The sequence below is a fragment of the Chiloscyllium plagiosum genome, unplaced genomic scaffold (assembly GCF_037043375.1).
Source record: "Chiloscyllium plagiosum isolate Xiang-an unplaced genomic scaffold, Cpla_swu_hap1 HiC_scaffold_46, whole genome shotgun sequence".
NCBI lineage: Eukaryota > Metazoa > Chordata > Chondrichthyes > Orectolobiformes > Hemiscylliidae > Chiloscyllium > Chiloscyllium plagiosum.
In genome coordinates this window covers 8,156,744-8,176,749 of record NW_028270184.1, presented here as the reverse complement: position 1 = coordinate 8,176,749, position 20,006 = coordinate 8,156,744, and the positions used below count along the sequence as shown (strand labels likewise).

The 20,006-nt window shown below is 51.8% G+C and overlaps 1 protein-coding gene across 1 annotated transcript in view; it reads right to left on the bottom strand.

Moving 5' to 3' along the window:
* Positions 1–20,006, bottom strand: part of LOC122543998 (neurexin-1-like) — a 1,169,973-nt gene that overhangs the window by 553,821 nt on the left and 596,146 nt on the right. The window contains exon 14 of the mRNA XM_087983596.1: positions 2,698–2,879. Within this exon, the coding sequence (XP_087839722.1) occupies positions 2,698–2,879 (182 nt within the window). The remainder of the gene's footprint in view (positions 1–2,697; positions 2,880–20,006) is intronic.

The window sequence follows — 20,006 nt, the reverse complement described above, 5'->3', positions numbered from 1 at the left end:
TACTAAGTCCGTATTGGTATCTAGTCCATATCTGTAACCCACTCCACATCCGTACTGAGTCCATATCGGTATCTAGTCCATATCTGTAACCCATTCCACATCTGTACCGAGTCCATATCGGAATCTAGTCCATATCTGTTCCCCATTCGACATCTGTACTATGTCCATATTGGTATCTAGTCCATACCTGTAACCCATTCCATATCCGTACTGAGTACATATCGGTATCTAGTCTATATCTGTAACCCATTCCATATCCGTACCGAGTCCATATCGATATCTAGCCCATAACTGTAACCTTTCCACATTCGTACTGAGTACATATCAGTATCTAGTCCATATCTGTAACCCATTCCACATCCGTACTGAGTCCATATCGGTATGTAGTCCATATCTGTAACCCATTCCAAATCTGTACCGAGTCCATATCGGTATCTAGTCCATACATGTAACCCACTCCACATCCGTACTGAGTACATATCAGTATATAGTCTATAAATGTAATCCATTCCACATCCGTATTGAGTCCATATCAACATCTAGTCCATAACTGTAACCCATTCCATACCGGTATCTACTCCATATCTGTAACCCATTCCACATCCGTATCGAGTCCATATCGGTATCTTGTCCATATCTGCAATCCGTTCCACATCTCTACAGAGTCCATATAGGTATCTAGTCCATATCTGTAACCCATTCCATATCCATACTGAGTCCATATCAGTATATAGTCTATAAATGTAAACCATTCCACATCCGTATTGAGTCCATATCAACATCGAATCCATCACTGTAACCCATTCCATATCGGTATCTACTCCATATCTGTAACCCGTCCCCCATCCGTACCGAATCCATATCAGTATCGACTCCATATCTGTTACCCATTCCACATCCGTCCCGAGTCTATATCGGTATCTAGTTCATATTTGTAACCCATTCCACATCTGTACTGAGTCCATATCGGTATCTTGTCCATATCTGTATCCCATTCCATGTCTGTACTGATTCCATATCGGGATCTAGTCCATATCTGTAACCCATTCTACATCTGTACTGAGTCCATATCGGTATGTAGTCCATATCTGTTACCCATTCCAAATCTGTATTGAGTCCATATCGGTATCTCGTACATAACTGTAACCCATTCCACATCCGTATTGAGTAAATATCAGTATCTAGTCCATAACTGTAACCCATTCCATATCGGTATCTTGTCCATATCTGTAACCCATTCCACATTCGTACTGAGTCATTATCGGCATCTAGTCCATAACTGTAACCCATTCCACATCCGTACTGAGTCCCATATCAGTATCTAGTCCATATCTGTAACCCATTCCATATCGGCATCTAGTCCATAACTGTAACCCATTCCACATTTGTACTGAATCCATTTTGGTATCTCTTCCATATCTGTTACCCATTCAACATCTGTACTGAGTCCATATCGGTATCTCTTCCATATCTGTTACCCATTCAACATCCGTACTGAGTCCATATCGGTATCTCTTCCATATCTGTTACCCATACCACATCCATACCGAGTCCATATTGGAATCTAGTCCATATCTGTAACCCATTCCACATCCGTACCGAGTCCATATTGGAATCTAGTCCATATCTGTAACCCATTCCACATCCGTACCGAGTCCATATTGGAATCTAGTCCATATCTGTAACCCATTCTTTATCCGTACTGAGTCCATATCGAAATCTCTCCCATATCAGTAACTCATCCCCTGTAACAGGTTGGGATATTTATGTAGTGCATACCTGTTAGAGTCAGGGTTAAGGTTGTGTTCGGCATATGGGTAGTGTTAGGGTTAGAAACATTATTAGGATTAGGATTCACGTTCGTGTTAAGTTGAATCCAGTTCACCTCTGGCTCCGTGCTGCAGTTGCACAGACATGGTGGAGCCCTACAGAGGGTGAACTGTCTACATCCGTACATAATAAAGGCGACATAAGCACACTGAAGCAGTCAGAACGATAGCAAAAACACTGATACGCATCAACATGCATACTCAGTGACTGCTCTCTGAGCAGCCCAACACACCACGACCTCCTTCATCACCTGCGTGACCTCATCAGCAACCTTTCAAAAGCCCCTTGTAAAGATTCTCAACACCTCACCGTGGGTCTGGAACACTATCAGTGCTGACTTAAACTGCCACTGAGTCAGACAGCTGTCAAACTGGCAAGACATGGTATGGCTTTCCACTTACCCTCTGACATGGGCACATACACCTGCACTACATGGGAAAACCGCTCCCAGTATATTCCCAAGCGGCTCGATCTCCTGACACCGACAACACTGAACCTTTTCATAGCAGGTCATCGGACGCGCGGTCAGTCAACGCTGCTCAACAGGACATTTACTCCAACATCGGGACCCTTCAACCCTCACCCGTGAGCATGGAAACAACTCTGGTCTGTGGGGGACCGACTTCAGTTTGCTGAAACCACGAGGGCCCATGCACCAATTGCGCAAGACCGAACACCTCTGCGGGAGAACTCGGATGAAATTTCTGCCAACCCCAAAACAGCTAAGACCTACTCCCGCCATCTTGGCCAACCATTGGCAATGGCCAACCAAGGAAATGGCGCCACAACGGCCCAACGCAGAGCCAACCCCGCCCAAAACGAACAGCCCGGCTGCCACCGCACCAGTTCAGAGGGGGGAGGACTTACTATCTGCAGCTGAAGGTAGTCACCCAGGCCCGAGGCGCTGTCCACGCGCACCAAGATGGCGTCTTTCTGCTGCGTGCTGAAACCGACGGCCAGGCGGTCAGCTCGGGTGCTCGGTCGGTCGTTCGGGGGCCACGTGTACGTGATGGAGGCACCGCCCCGGCCAAAGATGTACGTGGTGCCAGCTGTACGGGAAAACAAAGCAACGGGGTTTATCCGATTGGCACCACACCCGCCCGTCCCCCACCAACCAACGTCAAACACAGCCAGGAGCTTCCCTCCGTACCTGACCCCCTGTCCCAGGGAGGGCTTGATTGACAATGGTGGAGAGGCAGCTTTACTCTGTATCTAACCCCGTGCTGTCCCTGTCCTGGGGAGTGTTTGATGGGGATAGTGTAGAGGGAGCTTTACTCTGTGTCTAACCCAGTGCTACCTTGGGAAGTGTTTGATGGCCCAAGGGACTTTGTGTAGATTTTCAGGAACCCAGGTGAGTGTGTGTGTATGTGTGGGTGTGTGTGTGGGTAAGCGTGTGCGTGTAAGCATGCATGTGTGTGAGAGAGTGTGTGTATGTCTGTGTGCATGTGTACGTGTGAGTGTGTAGTGTCTGTGTTTGTGTGTGTCTGTGTGTGTGAGAGTATGTAGTGTCAGTGTGTGTGTTTGCGTGTGTCTGTGTGTGTGTGAGTGTGTAGTGTCGGTGTGTGTGTCCATGTGAGTGTGTGTCTGTGTGCGCATGTGGGTGTCTGTGTGTGTCTGTGTGAGTGTGTAGTGTCGGTGTGTCTATCTGTGTGAATGTGAGTGTTTTGGGTGAGTGTGTATGTCTGTGTGTGTGTGCGTGCCTGTGTGAGTGTGCATGTCTGTGTGAGTGTGTGCATCTGTGTGTGTGCCTCTGTGTGTCTGTATGAGTGTGCGCATCTGTGTGTGCATCTGTGAGTCTGTGCATGTGTGTCTCTGTGTGTAAGTGTGTGTGTGAGTGAGTGTCTGTGTGTGTGTGAGTGTGTTTGTGTCTGTGTGGGGTGTGTGTGTACGGTTTGTCTGTGTGCGTGTGAGTTTGCGTGTGTGTCTGTGTGTGCGTGTGTCTGTGCGTGGGGTGTGTGTATCTGTTTGTGTGTGGGATGTATGTGTGACTGTGTGGGTTGTGTGGGGCTGGGGGTGTCTGTGTGTGTGAGTGAGTGTGTGTGTCTGTGTGTGGGATGTATGTCTGTGTGAGGTGTGTGGGATGTCTGTGAGTATGTGTGGGGTGTGTGTGTGTGGAGGGATGTGGTTCTGTGCGTGTGAGTGTGGGGGGTGTGTGTCAGTGTGTGTGTGTCTGTGTGAGTGTGTATGGGGTGTGTGTGTCTGTGTGTGTGTGTCTGCGTTTGGGGTGTGTGTGTGTCTGTGTGTGTCAGTGTGTGTCTGTGTGAGTGGGGTGTGTCTGTGTGTGTGTCTGCGCGTGAGTGTGTGTGGGGTGTGTGTGTGGGCAGTGTGTGTCTGTGTGTGAGTATGTGTGTGGTGTGTGTGCGTGTCTGTGTGTGTGTGTGAGTGTGTGTGTGTCTGTGTGTGTGTATGCGTGTGTCTGTGAGTGTGTGTGTCTGTTTGTGTGTGTGTATGTGTGGGGTGTGTGTGTGCGTGAGTGTCTGTTGAGTGTGTGAGTGTCTGTGTCTGTGTGTCTGTGAGTGTGTGTCTGTGTGAGTGAGTGTGTGTGTCTGTGTGAGTGTCTGTCTGTGTGTGTCTGTGAGTGTGAGTGTCTGTGTGTGTGTCTGTGTGTGAGTATGTGTCTGTGAGTGTGAGAGTGTCTGTGAGTGTGTGAGTGTCTGTGTGTATATGTGGGGTGTGTGTGTGTGAGTGTCTATGTGTGTGTGTCTGTGTGACTGAGTGTGTGTGTCTGTGTTAGCGAGTGTGTGTCTGTGTGAGCGAGTGTGTGTGTCTGTGTGAGTGTGTGTCCGTAAGTGTGTCGGTGAGTGTGGCTGTGTGAGTGTCTGTGTGTGTCTGTGTGAGTGTGTCTGTGTGAGTGTGTCTGTGTGTGTATCTGTGAGTGTGTCTGTGTGTGTGTCTGTGTGAGTGTGTCTGTGTGTGTGAGTGTCTGTGTGAGTGTGTCTGTGTGTGTGTCGGTGTGTATGTCTGTGTGTGTGTCTGTGTGAGTGTGTCAGTGTGAGTGTGTGTCTGTGTGAGTGAGTGTATGCCTGTGTATGTGTGCATGTGTCTGTGAGTGTGTCTGTGAGTGTCTGTGTGTGTGTCTGTCTGTGTGTGTGTCTGTGTGTGTGTGTGTGTCTGTGTGAGTGTGTGTGTCTGTGTGAGTGAGTGTGTGTCTGTGTGAGTGTGTCTCTGTGTGTGAGAGTGTGCGTGATTTCCATGCTGAGCGAATGCAGCACTTTCCCATCAGAGTGAACGGCAGAGACCTGCAGTATAACCACCTCCCAAACAGCGATTCAGTCTTTTGTTTTGGCTTTTTAATAGCCCTTTTCATGAGAAACATGAAATGATCAGCGCGAGCATCAATTAATCCCAATTAAACCGCTCCTAGGCCAGAGTGTTGGTTATTAATGAGGCCACCTGGGGTGGAGGGGGATGGGGGAACTAGGGAGATGGATTTAAGTCAATAGTTATACAGTCAGAGAGTCGGAGAGCTGAACAGCATGGAAACAGACCTTTCGGTCCAATCCATCCATGCTGACCAGATATCACAAGCTAATCTAGTCCCATTTCCCAGCACTTGGCCCATATCCCTCCAAACCCTTCCTATTCATGTCCCCATCCAGATGCCTTTTAAATGTTGTCATTGTACCAGCCTCCACCACATCCTCTGGCAGCTCATTCCACACACGCACCACCCTCTGTGTGAAAAAGTTGCCCCTTAGGTCTCTTTTAAATCTTTCCCCTCTCACCCTAAACCTATGCCCCTCTAGTTCTGGACTCCCCCACCCCCGGGAAAAGACCTTGTCTATTTATCCTATCCATGCCCCTCATGATTTTATAAACCTCTATAAGGTCACCCCTCAGCCTCCGGCGCTCCAGGGAAAACAGCCCCAGTCAGTTCAGCCACTTCCTGTAGCTCAAGCCCTCCAACCCTGGCACCATTGTTGTCAATCTGCTGCTTCATGGTCCTGGGACTCCCCCTGACATTGACCAACCCTGCCAATCCGTCCTCAGCTCTGTTCAATGGGGTTCCTGCCCTCAAACACACCAGGAGGACCATTTTAGCCCAGCACCCCCTCCCCCTCTGCTTGGAGCGACATGAACATTTTGCCTGCTTGCCCTTCCAACAAAGGCTACACTCAAACCTCTATCCCGGGAGTGCTGCAGTCCCTGCTGCGAAAGTAGCTGTCTGGGCCAATGCCCCGATTCCCAACGCAATTCATCGAGCAGACATTTCTCCCCCTCCGCTTCCTCTCTGAGCAAGGCAGTCCTGCTTTCACTCTGAACATTGACGTCTATTTGGCAACCCTGTCGCTCCTTCACACAGTCCCCTTTCGCCAGGGTATTCTCCCCCTCTGCCACTGGCCTAACATCCATAGTTTTCCAGCTCGAAAGATGAGCAACCCGGACTTGATGCTCCCTCAGCATTTCGACCCTGTTTACTCTGCGCGTTAGCACCTATTTCGCATCTCCAGTGCTCCTTGCGCCACCATTACTGCTCGAAATGGTGAGCCTGTCTCTCCCCTCTGCGGATACTGACAGAGTTTCTCCGACATTGCCTGCTCTGCCTTTATTCCGATCTCTCCCACTTGCTCCTCACGGGAGCCCGGCAGGCTTATTTCTTTCGCCCTCACCCCCACTCCTGATTCATCCCACTCCCTCCTGGGAAAGTTGCAGGATCGAGCATGTTCTGAACATGCTCCAGGTCCAGATCTCATTGACCCTCGGCATTAAAGAATACTGTTCCCCACTCCCCCACCCCCCGGGGTCTCTCTTATGGATGGCAGGTTAATATCCCGGAGAATTTGGGCTGTATGGAAATTGCAATCTCCGAGGGGAATCATTCTCAGAGCCAGTTTGACATTACGATGAAAGGTCAATGTGCAGCATGAATTACAGCCTCCTTCTCAGACTCCCAGCTCCAATAACTTATAAAGCAACATCAATCACGACCTACAGCAGAAATACCCGATACTTTCACATTCCCCTCTTCGGAACATTGATCCTGCGTTAGTTGGGTGGTTGCCTTCTGATTTTTCTGAAAGGTCTCTTCTGCGTGTCCCTCTCCCCACTCCCTCTAATCCACTCTCTCTCCTTTTCCAAACGCTCTCTCCCTTTCTCACTCCACCCTCTTTCTCTCTCTCTCTCCTTCCCCCCACTCTCTCTTTCTCTCCTTGCCCACTCTTTCCCCCTTTCCATCTCTCTCTTTCCTTTCCCATTCTCTCTCTCGCTCTTTCTCTCTCCCTCTGCTCCCCCTCTGTTTTCCTTCTCTCTCTTTTATTCTCTCTCCCTCTCACTTTCACTGTCTCTTTCTGCTCACTCATTCTCTTTCTCCTTTCTCCCTCACTCTTTCCCCCATCTATCTCTCTCCATCACCCCCCTCTCCTTCATCCTTGCTCTCCAACCTTTCCCCTTCATTATGTCCTTTCTCCTTTTCCACTCTCCTTCCTTCTTGTCCTTTCCTTCCCCTCCTTCTCGCTCCCCTTCCACCCCTCTCCCCTTCCACCCCTCTCCCCTTTCACCCCTCTCCCTTTTCCCATATTCTTTCCTTCCCCTTCTCTCTCTCTTTCCTTTCCCTCCCTCTCTCTCCTCTTCCCTCCCCTTCTCTCTCTTTCCTTTCACTCCTTCTCTCTTTCCTTCCATCCCCTTCTCTCTCTCTTTCCTTTCCCTCCCTCTCTCCTCTTCCCTCCCTTTCTCTCCCTCCTTCCTTCCCCTTCTTTTTCCTTTCCATCCCCTTCTCTCTCTCTTTCCTTTCCTTCTCTTGCTCTTTCCCTCCCCTTCTCTCTCTCTTTCCTTTCACTCCTTCTCTCTTTCCTTCCTTCCCCTTTTCTCTCTCCTTCCTTTCCCTCTCTCTCTCTCTCCTTCCTTCCCCTTCTCTCTCTCTTTGCTTTCCCACCTCCTCTCCCTCCTTTCCCACTCTCTACCTCGCGCCATTGCCTGATGGTCAGGTGACTCTGACCTACCCAGTGCCAACCCGCCATGACACGGGGTGGGTCTGGTTCAGATCCTGATCAGTGGTGACCTGGGTGTGGGCTGGGTGGCATTCAGTGACGGTGGTACCACGATGGGGCAATTGACCTGTTGCCGGATGGGCGGCCTGTTAACTTTCCAAGATAAAGGACCACGTCTTCCTGAGCTATTCCCTGAGGGAGGGTGCTACACTCACAGAGGTGCCCCCCCATTGAGATTCAACCTTGAGCCAAGCCTCTGACCAGCCATGGTAATGGATAAGGAAACAAAACGGCCCTAGGGTGACCATTTCCCTCCCTCCCTGCTACAGTCCGCGGGACCCAATATTGACCCCCATCCACACACCTTCTGAGGGAGAGCACATTTGGAGTATTGTGAGCAGTTCTGGGCCCCATATCTCAGGAAGGATATACTGGAGTATGCTCAGAGGAGGTTCATAAGAATGGTCCCAGGAATGAAAATATGAGGAATGTTTGAGGACTCTGGGTTTATGCTCAATGGGGTTTAGAAGGATGGGGGGCGGGGGGGGGGGGGGGAATCTAATTGAAACTTATAGGATACCGAACGGCCTGGACAGAGTGGATGTTGGGAAGATGTTTCATTGGTAGGAGAGACCAGGAGCCGAGGGCACAGCCTTAGAGTAAAGGGAAGACCCTCTGGAACAGAGATAAGGAGAAACGTTTTCAGCCAGAGAGTGGGGAATCTGTGGAATCCATTGCCACAGAAGCTGTGGGGGCCGGGTCACTGAGTATATTTAAGACGGAGATAGATAGGCTCTTGAGTGTCAAGGGGATCAAGGGTTACATGGACAGAGCAGGAGAATGGGGTTGAGAAACTTATAAGCCATGATTGAATGGCGGAGCAGACTCAATGGGCTGAATGGCCTAATTTCTGCTCCTATGTCTGACGCGCTCATGGCCAAACTGCTATTGATGGAGGCTTACGCTGCGTTTTGTCATTTGAATAAATGTGGGCGTCACTGGCTAGGCCAGCTGTTATTGCCCCCTAATTGCCCAGAGAGGCGTCTGGAGCCACGTGTAGGCCCAAACCAGGGAAGGATGGCCACTTCCTTCCTTCAAGGGGATGAGTGAACCAGATGGGTTTTTGCCAACAATTGGCGATAGATTCACGGTCATCCTCAATCTCTTAATTCAAATCCACCATCTGCTGTGGCAGAATTCAAACCCAGGTCCTCAGAACATGGATTTACAATCCGGTGATAATACCACTGGGCCTTCTGCCCAAGGGTTTGCCCCTTCCCCAAATGACAGCCACCACGACACTCAAAGAGTGTTCTGTTGGCGGTGAAGGCGTTTCAAACGTCCTGAGGGCCTGTGGAAATGCACATTTCTTTACAAAATGCCAGTCCCTTCCCAGTTTCCAAAATGAAACCCTTGCTGCCTCATTTTCGAAACGGCCACCCGGTATTCAAAATGGCTGCCCATCCTCCCTCATTCTCCAGTGCAAAGAAATGGCTGCCCCATCCTTATTTCCAAAATGGCTGCCAAACTCTCTCGTTCTCCCGAGCAAAAAGTGGCTGCCCTGTCCTTATTTCCAAAATGGCTGCCCTTCCTTCTTTGCTAAAGGTCCTCCACTTCACTGATTCCAAAATGTCCAAACCTTACTTATTCCCAAAATAGTGCCCCATTTCCGAAATGGCCATGCCTCCTTTCCATGCAAAATGACCGCCCCATCCTAATTTCCAAATTAGTTGACCTGTTCCTAGTTTCCAGAGTGACTTCCCATTCCTAATTTTTATAATGATTGCCTTCCTGGGGCTAGCACTGCTGTCTCACAGCGCCAGGGACCCGGGTTCGATCCCACCCTCGGGTGACTGTGTGGAGTTTGCATATTCTCCCTGTGTCTGAGTTGCTTCCCTCCGGGTGCTCTGGTTTCCTTCCACAATCCAAAGATGTGCAGGTTAGGGTGGATTGGCCGTGCTAAATTGTCCTATAGTGCCCAGGGATGTGCAGGTTAGTGTGGATTGGCCGTGCTAAATTGTCCCATAGTGTCCAGGGATGTGCAGGTTAGGGTGGATTGGCCGTGCTAAATTGTCCTATAGTGCCCAGGGATGTGCAGGTTAGGGTGGATTGGCCGTGCTAAATTGTCCCATAGTGTCCAGGGATGTGCAGGTTAGGGTGGATTGGCCGTGCTAAATTGTCCCATAGTGTCCAGGGATGTGCAGGTTAGGGTGGATTGGCCGTGCTAAATTGTCCCATAGTGCCCAGGGATGTGCAGGTTAGGGTGGATTGGCCGTGCTAAATTATCCCATAGTGCCCAGGGATGTGCAGGTTAGGGTGGATTGGCCATGCTAAATTGTCCCATAGTGCCCAGGGATGTGCAGGTTAGGGTGGATTGGCCGTGCTATATTGTCCCATGGTGCCCAGGGATGCGCAGGTTTGGGTGGATTGGCCGTGCTAAATTGTCCCATTGTGCCCAGGAATGTGCAGGTTAGGGTGGATTGGCCATGCTAAATTGTCCCATAGTGCCCAGGGATGTCCAGGTTAGGGTGGATTGGCCGTGCTAAATTGTCCCATAGTGTCCAGGGATGTCCAGGTTAGGGTGGATTGGCCGTGCTAAATTGTCCCATAGTGTCCAGGGATGTGCAGATTAGGTTGGATTGGCCATGCTAAACTGTCCCATAGTGTCCAGGGATGTGCAGATTAGGGTGGATTGGCCGTGCTAAATTGTCCCATAGTGCCCAGGGATGTGCAGGTTAGGGTGGATTGGACGTGCTATATTGTTCCATGGTGCCCAGGGATGTGCAAGTTAGGGTGGATTGGCCATGCTAAATTGTCCCATAGTGCCCAGGGATGTGCAGATTAGGGTGGATTGGCCAGGCTAAATTGTCCCATAGTGCCCATGGATGTGCAGGTTAGGGTGAATTGGCCGTGCTAAATTGTCCCATAGTGCCCAGGGATGTGCAGGTTAGGATGGATTGGCCATGCTAAATTGTCCCATAGTGCCCAGGGATGTGCAGGTTAGGGTGGATTGGCCGTGCTAAATTGTCCCATAGTGCCCAGGGATGTGCAGGTTAGGGTGGATTGGCCGTGCTAAATTGTCCCATAGTGCCCAGGGATGGATAGATTAGCGTGGGTTGGCTGTGAGAAATACAGGGTTACAGGGATTGGGTGGGATGCCCTTTGGAGGGTCAGTATGGACTCAGTCGGCTGAATGGCCTGCTGTAGGGATTCTATGATATTAATACATGGGCACTTTATCATTATACCCCAATAGGAGGTCGTAGACACGTAGACACAGGGAGAACGTGTAAACTCCACAAAGACAGTCGCCTGAGGATGGGATCTAACCCGAGTCCCTGATGCAGGGAGACAGCAATGCTAACCACTGAGCAACCGTACCACCCCATAAGGATAAGGATAAGGATAAGAATACATTATTTGACTTGGATGGTTTGGGATTTTCTACCACAGAGTGCTGTGAAAGCTCAGCGACTGAGTGATTACCAGTGGGGATACAGGGTTATGGGGATGGGGTTTCCTGGTTATCATCTCTCTCACCCTCTTCCATCAGGCAGAAGGTACAAGTGTTTAAAAACACATACCAACAGATTCAAGAACAACTTCTTCCCCGCTATTATCAGACTCATGAACAGCCCTCTCATATATTAGAGTTGATCTCTCTCTGCACCTTCTCCATAGCTTCTCCATTCTACATTCTGTTCCATTACCTTGATGTCCCTATGGAAGGTAGGACTTTCCTGGTAGCACACAAAACAGTACTTTACACTGTATCTCGGTACAAATGACAGTGGTAAATCAAATCAAATTGAATCATGCCTACAATTCTAGTCTCGCTATTATCTAAACTTGAGAAGGTACAGAAAAGATTTACAAGGACGTTGCCAGGCTTGGAGGGTTTGAGCTACAGGGAGAGGCTGAATAGGCTGGGCCTGTTTTCCCAGGAGCACCGGAGGCTGAGGAGTGACCTTACAGAGGTGTATAAAATCATGAGAGGCATGGATAGAGTAAATAGACAAGGTCTTTCTCCCTGAGGTGGGGGAAGCCAGAACTAGAGGGAGTAGGTTTAAGGTGAGAGTGGAAAGATTTAAAAGAGACCTAAGGAGCAGCTTTTTCACACAGAGGGTGGTGCGTGTATGGAATGACCTGCCAGAGGATGTGGTGGAGGCTGGTACAATGACAACATTTAAAAGACATGCGGATGGGGTCATGGATAGGAAGGGTTTAGAGGGATATGGGCCAAGTGCTGGCAAATGGGACTGGATTAATTTAGGACAAGATGGACCGAAGGGTCTGTTTCTGTGCTGCACATCTCTGTGACAATGGCTCTAAAGGGGACTAGATTAATTCCGGATTTCTGGGTTGGCATGGACGAGATGGATTCTGTTCTCTGTGCTGGACAGCTCTAAGTGCAGCAGGTCGTATGGCACTGACTAGTTCCCATCAAACGTGAAAGCTTTGCCCAGGAGTGGTTTGTGTTTCAGATGCTTTGTCTTTGAGGAAGGGTTGCTGGAATCGAAATGCTAACTCTGATTTCTCTCCACAGCTGCTGCCTGACCTGCTGAGTTTTCCCAGCCACTTCCCTTCTGACTTTGCATTGTACGGATCCCCGGTGCTCCGAGCCAGCCTTTCCTAGCTAGACAGGGTGCCACAATCCCCCTCCACAGAGATGGCTTGATCTGAGAGGGAAGTCTTGGTGTTGCCCAGAGCTTGGGGGGGGGGGGGGGGGGGGTGGCGGCAGAGGGGGGGGGGCTGTGGGGGAAAGTAGCTGGGATGCCGATAGGTAGATGCAGGTGGGGTTTGATGGTGATAGGTCAGACGGGGAGGGTGCAGTGGACAGGTGGGAAGGAAGATGGGACAGGTGGGTCAGGTCAAGATGGTGTTGCCAAGTTGGAGGGTTGGATCTGGGATAAGTTTGGGGGTAGAGGATATCAGGATACTGGTGAAGTCGACATTGACCCCGTGTGGTTGGACAGGTGGAAGATGAGGTGATCCTCCTCCAGGCGTCAGGTGGCTAGAGTTTGGCGGTGGAGGAGGCCCAGGACTTGCATGTCCGGGGCACAGCGGGAGGGGAGTCGAAGTGTTCGGCCATGGGGTTGGTGGGTGCGGGTCTCCCAGAGTTGTTCCCGGAAACTCTCCGCGAGCTGGCGTCCTGTCTCCCCGATGTGGAGGAGACCACATAGAGAGCAACGGACACAGTCGATGAGGCGTTTGGAGGTGCCGGGAAATCTCTGCCGGATTGGAAGGCTCCTTTGGGGCCTTCGACGGAGGGGAGGGGGGGGAGGTGTGGGTGCAGGATTGGCACCTCTTGCGGTGCCAAGGGGAAGTTGCCGGGATGCAGGGGGAAAATACACTGGAGGTTGGTCTCATGAAGAGAGATGGAGCAGCTCGGGCCAATACTCTGTGACATTGAGACCAATGAGAGGAGATCTAATGGAGCTCTGTACGACTCTGAAGTTGGGGGGGGACAATCTAGAACTAGAGGTTATTGTTGCAGGAAAAGGGGGCAGTAGATTTAACCCAAAGTTGGGGGGGCAGGGGGTGAGTCTTAAAATACAGAAACAGAGCCGTCAGTCCAACTCGTCCATTAAACCTATGGGGACAGGGACAGTACGGGGTTAGATACAGAGTAAAGCTTCCTCTACACTGTTCCCCATCAAATACTCACCAGGACAGGGACAGCACGGGGTTAGATACAGAGTAAAGCTCCCTCTACACTGTCCCTCGTCAAACACTACACAGGACACAGACAGCATGGGGTTAGATACAGAGTAAAGCTGCCTCTACACTGTCCCCCCCATCAAACACTCCCCAGGACAGGGACAGCATGGGGTTAGATACAGAGTAAAGCTCCCTCTACACTGTCCCCCCCATCAAACACTCCCCAGGACAGGGACAGCATGGGGTTAGATACAGAGTAAAGCTGCCTCTACACTGTCCCCATCAAACACTCCCCAGGACAGGGACAGCACGGGGTTAGATACAGAGTAAAGCTCCCTCTACACTGTCCCTCGTCAAACACTCCCCAGGACAGGGACAGCACGGGGTTAGATACAGAGTAAAGCTCCCTCTACACTGTCCCTCGTCAAACACTCCCCAGGGACAGGGACAGCATGGGGTTAGATACAGAGTAAAGCTCCCTCTACACTGTCCCACATCAAACATTCTCCAGGACAGGGACAGCATGGGGTTAGATACAGAGTAAAGCTCCCTCTACACTGTCCCCCCATCAAACATTCTCCAGGACAGGGACAGCACGGAGTCAGATACAGAGTAAAGCTCCCTCTACACTGTCCCCCATCAAACACTCCCCAGAACAGGGACAACATGGGGTTAGATACAGAGTAAAGCTCCCTCTACACTGTCCCCCATCAAGCACTACACAGGACACAGACAGCACAGGGTTAGGTACAGAGTAAAGCTGCCTCTACACTGTCCCCCATCAAACACTCCCCAGGACAGGGACAGCACGGGGTTAGATATAGAGTAAAGCTCCCTCTACACTGTCCCTCGTCAAACACTCCCCAGGGACAGGGACAGCATGGGGTTAGATACAGAGTAAAGCTCCCTCTACACTTTCCCACATCAAACATTCTCCAGGACAGGGACAGCATGGGGTTAGATACAGAGTAAAGCTCCCTCTACACTGTCCCCCCATCAAACATTCTCCAGGACAGGGACAGCATGGGGTTAGATACAGAGTAAAGCTCCCTCTACACTGTCCCCCCATCAAACATTCTCCAGGACAGGGACAGCACGGAGTCAGATACAGAGTAAAGCTCCCTCTACACTGTCCCCCATCAAACACTCCCCAGGACAGGGACAACATGGGGTTAGATACAGAGTAAAACTCCCTCTACACTGTCCCCCATCAAGCACTCTCCAGGACAGGGACAGCACGGGGTTAGATACAGAGTAAAGCTCCCTCTACGCTTTCAGGCAGTCCAATACAACAATGATGAGAGAGCTGCTGCTGGAGCACCGTTTGGAAATCGGAGGCACATGACCAAGTCGAATGGAAGCCGAGTCAATCCGGATGGTGATGTCTGGGCTGATCATGTATCTAGCGCCCGCAGTGCCCACCGGTCTCAATAAACCTGACAGACCTCCCCCACCGTGAGGGACACTTGAGTACAGGCCTAACCACGAAAGACGGTAGGAATGATGACCCCACCCTGCCTATGGTGACCAGACGATACCAAACTGACGTAGCCACGTTTGGTGAAGAGACGGTGGTCTGTTCAGCGAGATTGGCGGCTGGGCCTTCTGTGCCATCAGGCAGTGGAGGTTGGAAACCATCCCCACGGTGGCATTGTCCCGACACGTACCAAACGGGCGAAGGTGGCAATTGGGAACAGGAAGACGCGCTGGAGACTGTTCCGCTGTTTGAGAGGTTGTCTCTCACCATGCCACCTTGCTATGCCCCACCCCCAACTCCCACAACAACCCCCGACTCCCTCTGGAAGTCTCTCCTTCCTCAGGAGGCTATGGAAATTCAGCATGTCTGTGAGGACTCTTCCCAACTTTTACATACGTACAGCATCCTATCCAAATGCATCACACCTTGGTACAGCAACTGCTCTGCCCAGGACTGTGAGACACTCCAGGGAGCTGTAAACACAGCCCAGTCCCTCACACAAACCAACCTTCCATCCACTGACTCCATCTACACTCCCCACTGCCTCGGGAAGGCAGCCGACATCATCAGAGACCCCTCCCACCCCGGTTATAATCTCTCCCATCCTCTTCCCTCAGACAGGAGGGACAAAGCTCAAACACACGGACCAACAGGTTCAAGAACAGCCTCTTCCCCGCTGTTATCAGATTCATGAACGGGCCTCTCCAATGTGAATCCTGATCTCCATCTCTCTGCAACACCCTACAGAGGAACCTCAAATATCCAGCATTTGATTCTCCAAATCTCGGATTCTCTGAACAAGATCGCAAGGTCCCGATGCCTGGCAAAACTATGTTATCTGGAATTTGATGACCCGAGTGAAATATTCCCCAACTGTGTGCTTCGGATAATCGAGGTTCCCCTGTATTCTGCACTCAGTTCTGCTACACTCTTTATGGTACGATCAGCCTGTACAGGACGTAAAACACCACTTTTCACTGTACCTCGGTACAGGTGACAACAATCAATCAATCGTTTCAGCTTGAATACCCCAAGGCTCTGTCTCCATCGGCAATTAAACATGTTCTCCAAAGTGCTTTACCGTCAGTGAAATGTGTTACAAATGACCAGGTGGTCAGGCGACACCTGCTCAGAGTTCACCAGGCCGCTCCCGAACGCCTGCGATTTCGAGCAAGCCTCTAACCTGGCGTCGTGTGACTTCTGTCTGATGAAGGGCAGGATATGGGGAAGGTGCGAGTGGACTCGATGGGCCGAACAGCCTTACTTCCACTCCTATGTCTTATGGTAAGGCGATCTGCTTTTGCCTCACGTATATGAGGGGAGACTCTCTTCTCTCTTGGAGGTGGGGGGGGGAGGGAGGGTTCATGTTTCTCCCCAGTCTCCTGGGGGGAGCCACCCCCCTAAGCTGAACCCCCTAAGCTGAACATCCCTGAAATCGAGACGGATTGTCATGTCTGTGGGAGCGAGGTTTTGCGTGCAAATCCATTACTCAACACGTCCGGACGCGACAACGGTCGCTGCAGTACAGAAAGGGGGCATTGCCAGGAGGTGCACGGTGCTATATGAACTCAGTTGGGGAGGGGTTCCTGGTAGAGTGGACGAACAGGACAGCATTTGCAAGAAATTCCATGCTGGAGTATGTCAATATTGAGGGGCTTTTTTCTGGGCAGTGTTCATACCGACAGGGGGTCCCTGGGGAGTGCATCGTTACTGACAGGGGGATCCCCGGGTGTGTGTCAATATTGACAGGGGGGTCCCCGGGGAGTGTGTCAATATTGACAGGGGGGTCCCCGGGGAGTGTGTCAATATTGATAGGAGGCCGGAAGTGTGTCAATATTGACAGGGGGGTCCCGGGGGGGGGGGGGGTGTTGATATTGACAGGGGGGGTTCCTGGGGGATGTGTCGATATTGACAGGGAGGGGGTGTGTGTCGACATTGACAGGGGGGTCCCCGGGAGTGTGTCGATATTGACAGTGGGTTCCCGGGGAGTGTGGCGATATTGACAGGGGGTGTGCCAGGGAGTGTGTCGATATTGACAGGGGGTTCCTGGGGATTGTGGCGATATTGACAGGGGGGTCCCCGGGAGTGTGTCAATATTGACGGGGGCGTGGTCCTCGGGAGTGTGGCGATATTGACAGGGGGTGCGCCAGGGAGTGTGTCGGTATTGACAGGGGGGTCCCCGGGAGTGTAGCGATATTGACAGGGGGGTCCCCGGGAGTGTAGCGATATTGACAGGGGGGGTGCCCGGGAGTGTGTCGATATTGACAGGGTTCCCGGGGTGTGTGGCGATATTGACAGGGGGGTCCCCGGGAGTGTGGCGATATTGACAGGGGGGCGCCAGGGAGTGTGTTGGTATTGACAGGGGGGGTCCCAGGAGTGTGGCGATATTGACAGGGGGGTCCTCCGGGAGTGTGTCAGTATTGACAAGGGGGGTCCCAGGAGTGTGGCGATATTGACAGGGGGGTCCCCGGGAGTGTGTCCATATTGACAGGGGGGTCCCCGGGAGTGTGTCCATATTGACAGGGGTTCCCCGGGAATGTGGCGATAATGACAGGGGGGTCCCCAGGAGTGTGGTGATATTGACAGGAGGGTCCGCAGGGAGTGTGTCAGTATCGACAGGGGGGGCGCCAGGGAGTGTCAATATTGACAGGGGGGTCCCAGGAGTGTGGCGATATTGACAGGGGGGTCCCTGGGAGTGTGGCGATATTGACAGGGGGGTCCCTGGGAGTGTGTCGATATTGACAGGGGGGTCCCCGGGGAGTGTGTCGGTATTGACGGGGGGGGGGGGGGTGCCAGGGAGTGTCAGTATTGACAGGGGGGTCCCCGGGAGTGTGGCGATATTGACAGGGGGGTCCCCGGGAGTGTGGCGATATTGACAGGGGGGTCCCCGGGAGTGTGTCGATATTGACGGGGGGGGCGCCAGGGAGTGTCAGTATTGACAGAGGGGGTCCCAGGAGTGTGGTGATCTTGACAGTGGGGTCCCCGGGGAGTGTGTCGGTATTGACGGGGGGGCACCAGGGAGTGTCAGTATTGACAGGGGGGTCCCCGGGAGTGTGGCGATATTGACAGGGAGGACCCCGGGGGTGTGTGTCGACATTGACAGGGGGGTCCCTGGGGAATGTGTCGATATTGACAGGGGGGTCCCCGGGAGTGTGTCGATATTGACAGGGGGGTCCCGGGGAGTGTGTTGTGATTGACAGGGGGGTCCCCGGGAGTGTGTCGATATTGACAGGGGTGTCCCGGGGAGTGTGTTGTGATTGACAGGGGGGTCCCCGGGAGTGTGTCGATATTGACAGGGGTGTCCCGGGGAGTGTGTCGATATTGACAGGGGGGTCCCGGGGAGTGTGTCGATGTTGACAGGGGGGTCCCCGGGAGTGTGTCGATGTTGACAGGGGGGTCCCCGGGAGTGTGTCGATGTTGACAGGGGGGTCCCGGGGAGTGTGTCGGTATTGACAGGGGTGTCCCGGGGAGTGTGTCGATATTGACAGGGGGGTCCCGGGGTGTGTGTCGATATTGACAGGGGGGTCCCCGGGAGTGTGGCGATATTGACAGGGGGGTCCCCCGGAGTGTGTCGATACTGACAAGAGGGTCCCTTCGGATGTATAATGTTCCCAGCCATGAAATCTCTCCACGGAAAAGCCCCCTTGCTAGTGACATCTAAGCAAGGTCAGGGTGGGTTTGCTTCCTGGTTGGTCCATTTGCCCAACTCCATGATTCTCCCGAGACTCTCACGGGCTGGTGGGGGTGAGTGGGAGGGAGGGGCGCAGTGAGGGTGCATTAGTGGTGTAGACTGAGGTGGGGGGGACTGGAATGAAGGCGAACACAACGGCAGAGGGAATCAGTCGGGATTGATGACTTGAAGCAGGAGGATAATAGAGAGAGTGAGAAATGAGCCCAGCAGTTCTCTCACGGTCCCATCAGTCTCCATCGTGCCTGGCTGGTGTGAGAAATGCGAGGACTTGTCATCTTTTAGCCCCTGGTTAAGAAAATGTTGCTTCGGAAAGCAGCAGGCAATGAATTATTAATCCTCCTGCATTAAAATTGGAAATGGGTTTCACAACTAAAAATTCCATCCACCGCAGCTCGGTTCGGCAGATGTCTCTACCCGCGGAGAGGCCATACCCAGCCAGGAAAGGACAGGGCTCAGAATGCCGCCCTCGTACCCCTGTGAAACGCAGAGGGTTGGGCACTGAGATAGCCCACTCCCGATCCCAACACCTCCCAGCGACTCCTGTCTATATCGGCAGGGGGGGTTGAGAGAGGAAGGTGAGAGAGGCTGTGCCGAGAGTAAGGGGGACAGCGGGATTTAAAGAGCTTTGGATGTATCGGCGATTTCTGACCGGCAAAGGGAGGGTCAGTCGACGTGTGTCTCAAATAGGACTCTGCACACTGCTCCTCAATCAAATACTCCCCAAGACAGGAACAGCACAGGGTTAGATACAGAGTAAAGCTCTCTCTGTCCTCCATCAAACACTCCCCAGGACAGGGACAGCACGGGGTTAGACACAGAGTAAAGCTCCCTCTACACTGTCCCTGTCAAACACTCCCCAGGACAGGGACAATACGGGGTTAGACACAGAGTCAAGCTTCCTCTAAACTGTCCCCCATCAAACACTCTCAGGACAGTGCTGGAAGTTAGATACAGAGTAAAGTTCCTTCTGCACTGTCCATATCAAACACTCCCCAGGAGAGACAGAGCGATTCAGCTCCCTCCGTACCCTTTCCCCCAACACCGTCCTGTTTCCTGTGAGGGTACAGTTGCGGTCTGTAGTCCCTGCGCTGTGTGACTGACAATATGAGCCACCCCCTGCTCCAGGCTAAAGGACTGAGCTTTGAAATGAACTAATTGAAATAACTGCCAAGCAATTTGCATGTTTGGAAAATGTCTGTCTCCTTCTGGAGAAACAGTGGCGAAACAGAGATCAATGTTATTGCTACCCTACCTGATATCAAAAAAAAACCTCGAGCTTTTACAGAAATGAATAGGAGATAATTAAGCCTTTTTGTAAATGCGTTCACTTAACGCAGTTACCCACGGGCACTCAGGATCTGCAATGACCATTCGCTGTTTCAAATCATTGAAATTCATTTAAATGGGAAATGTAATTCAA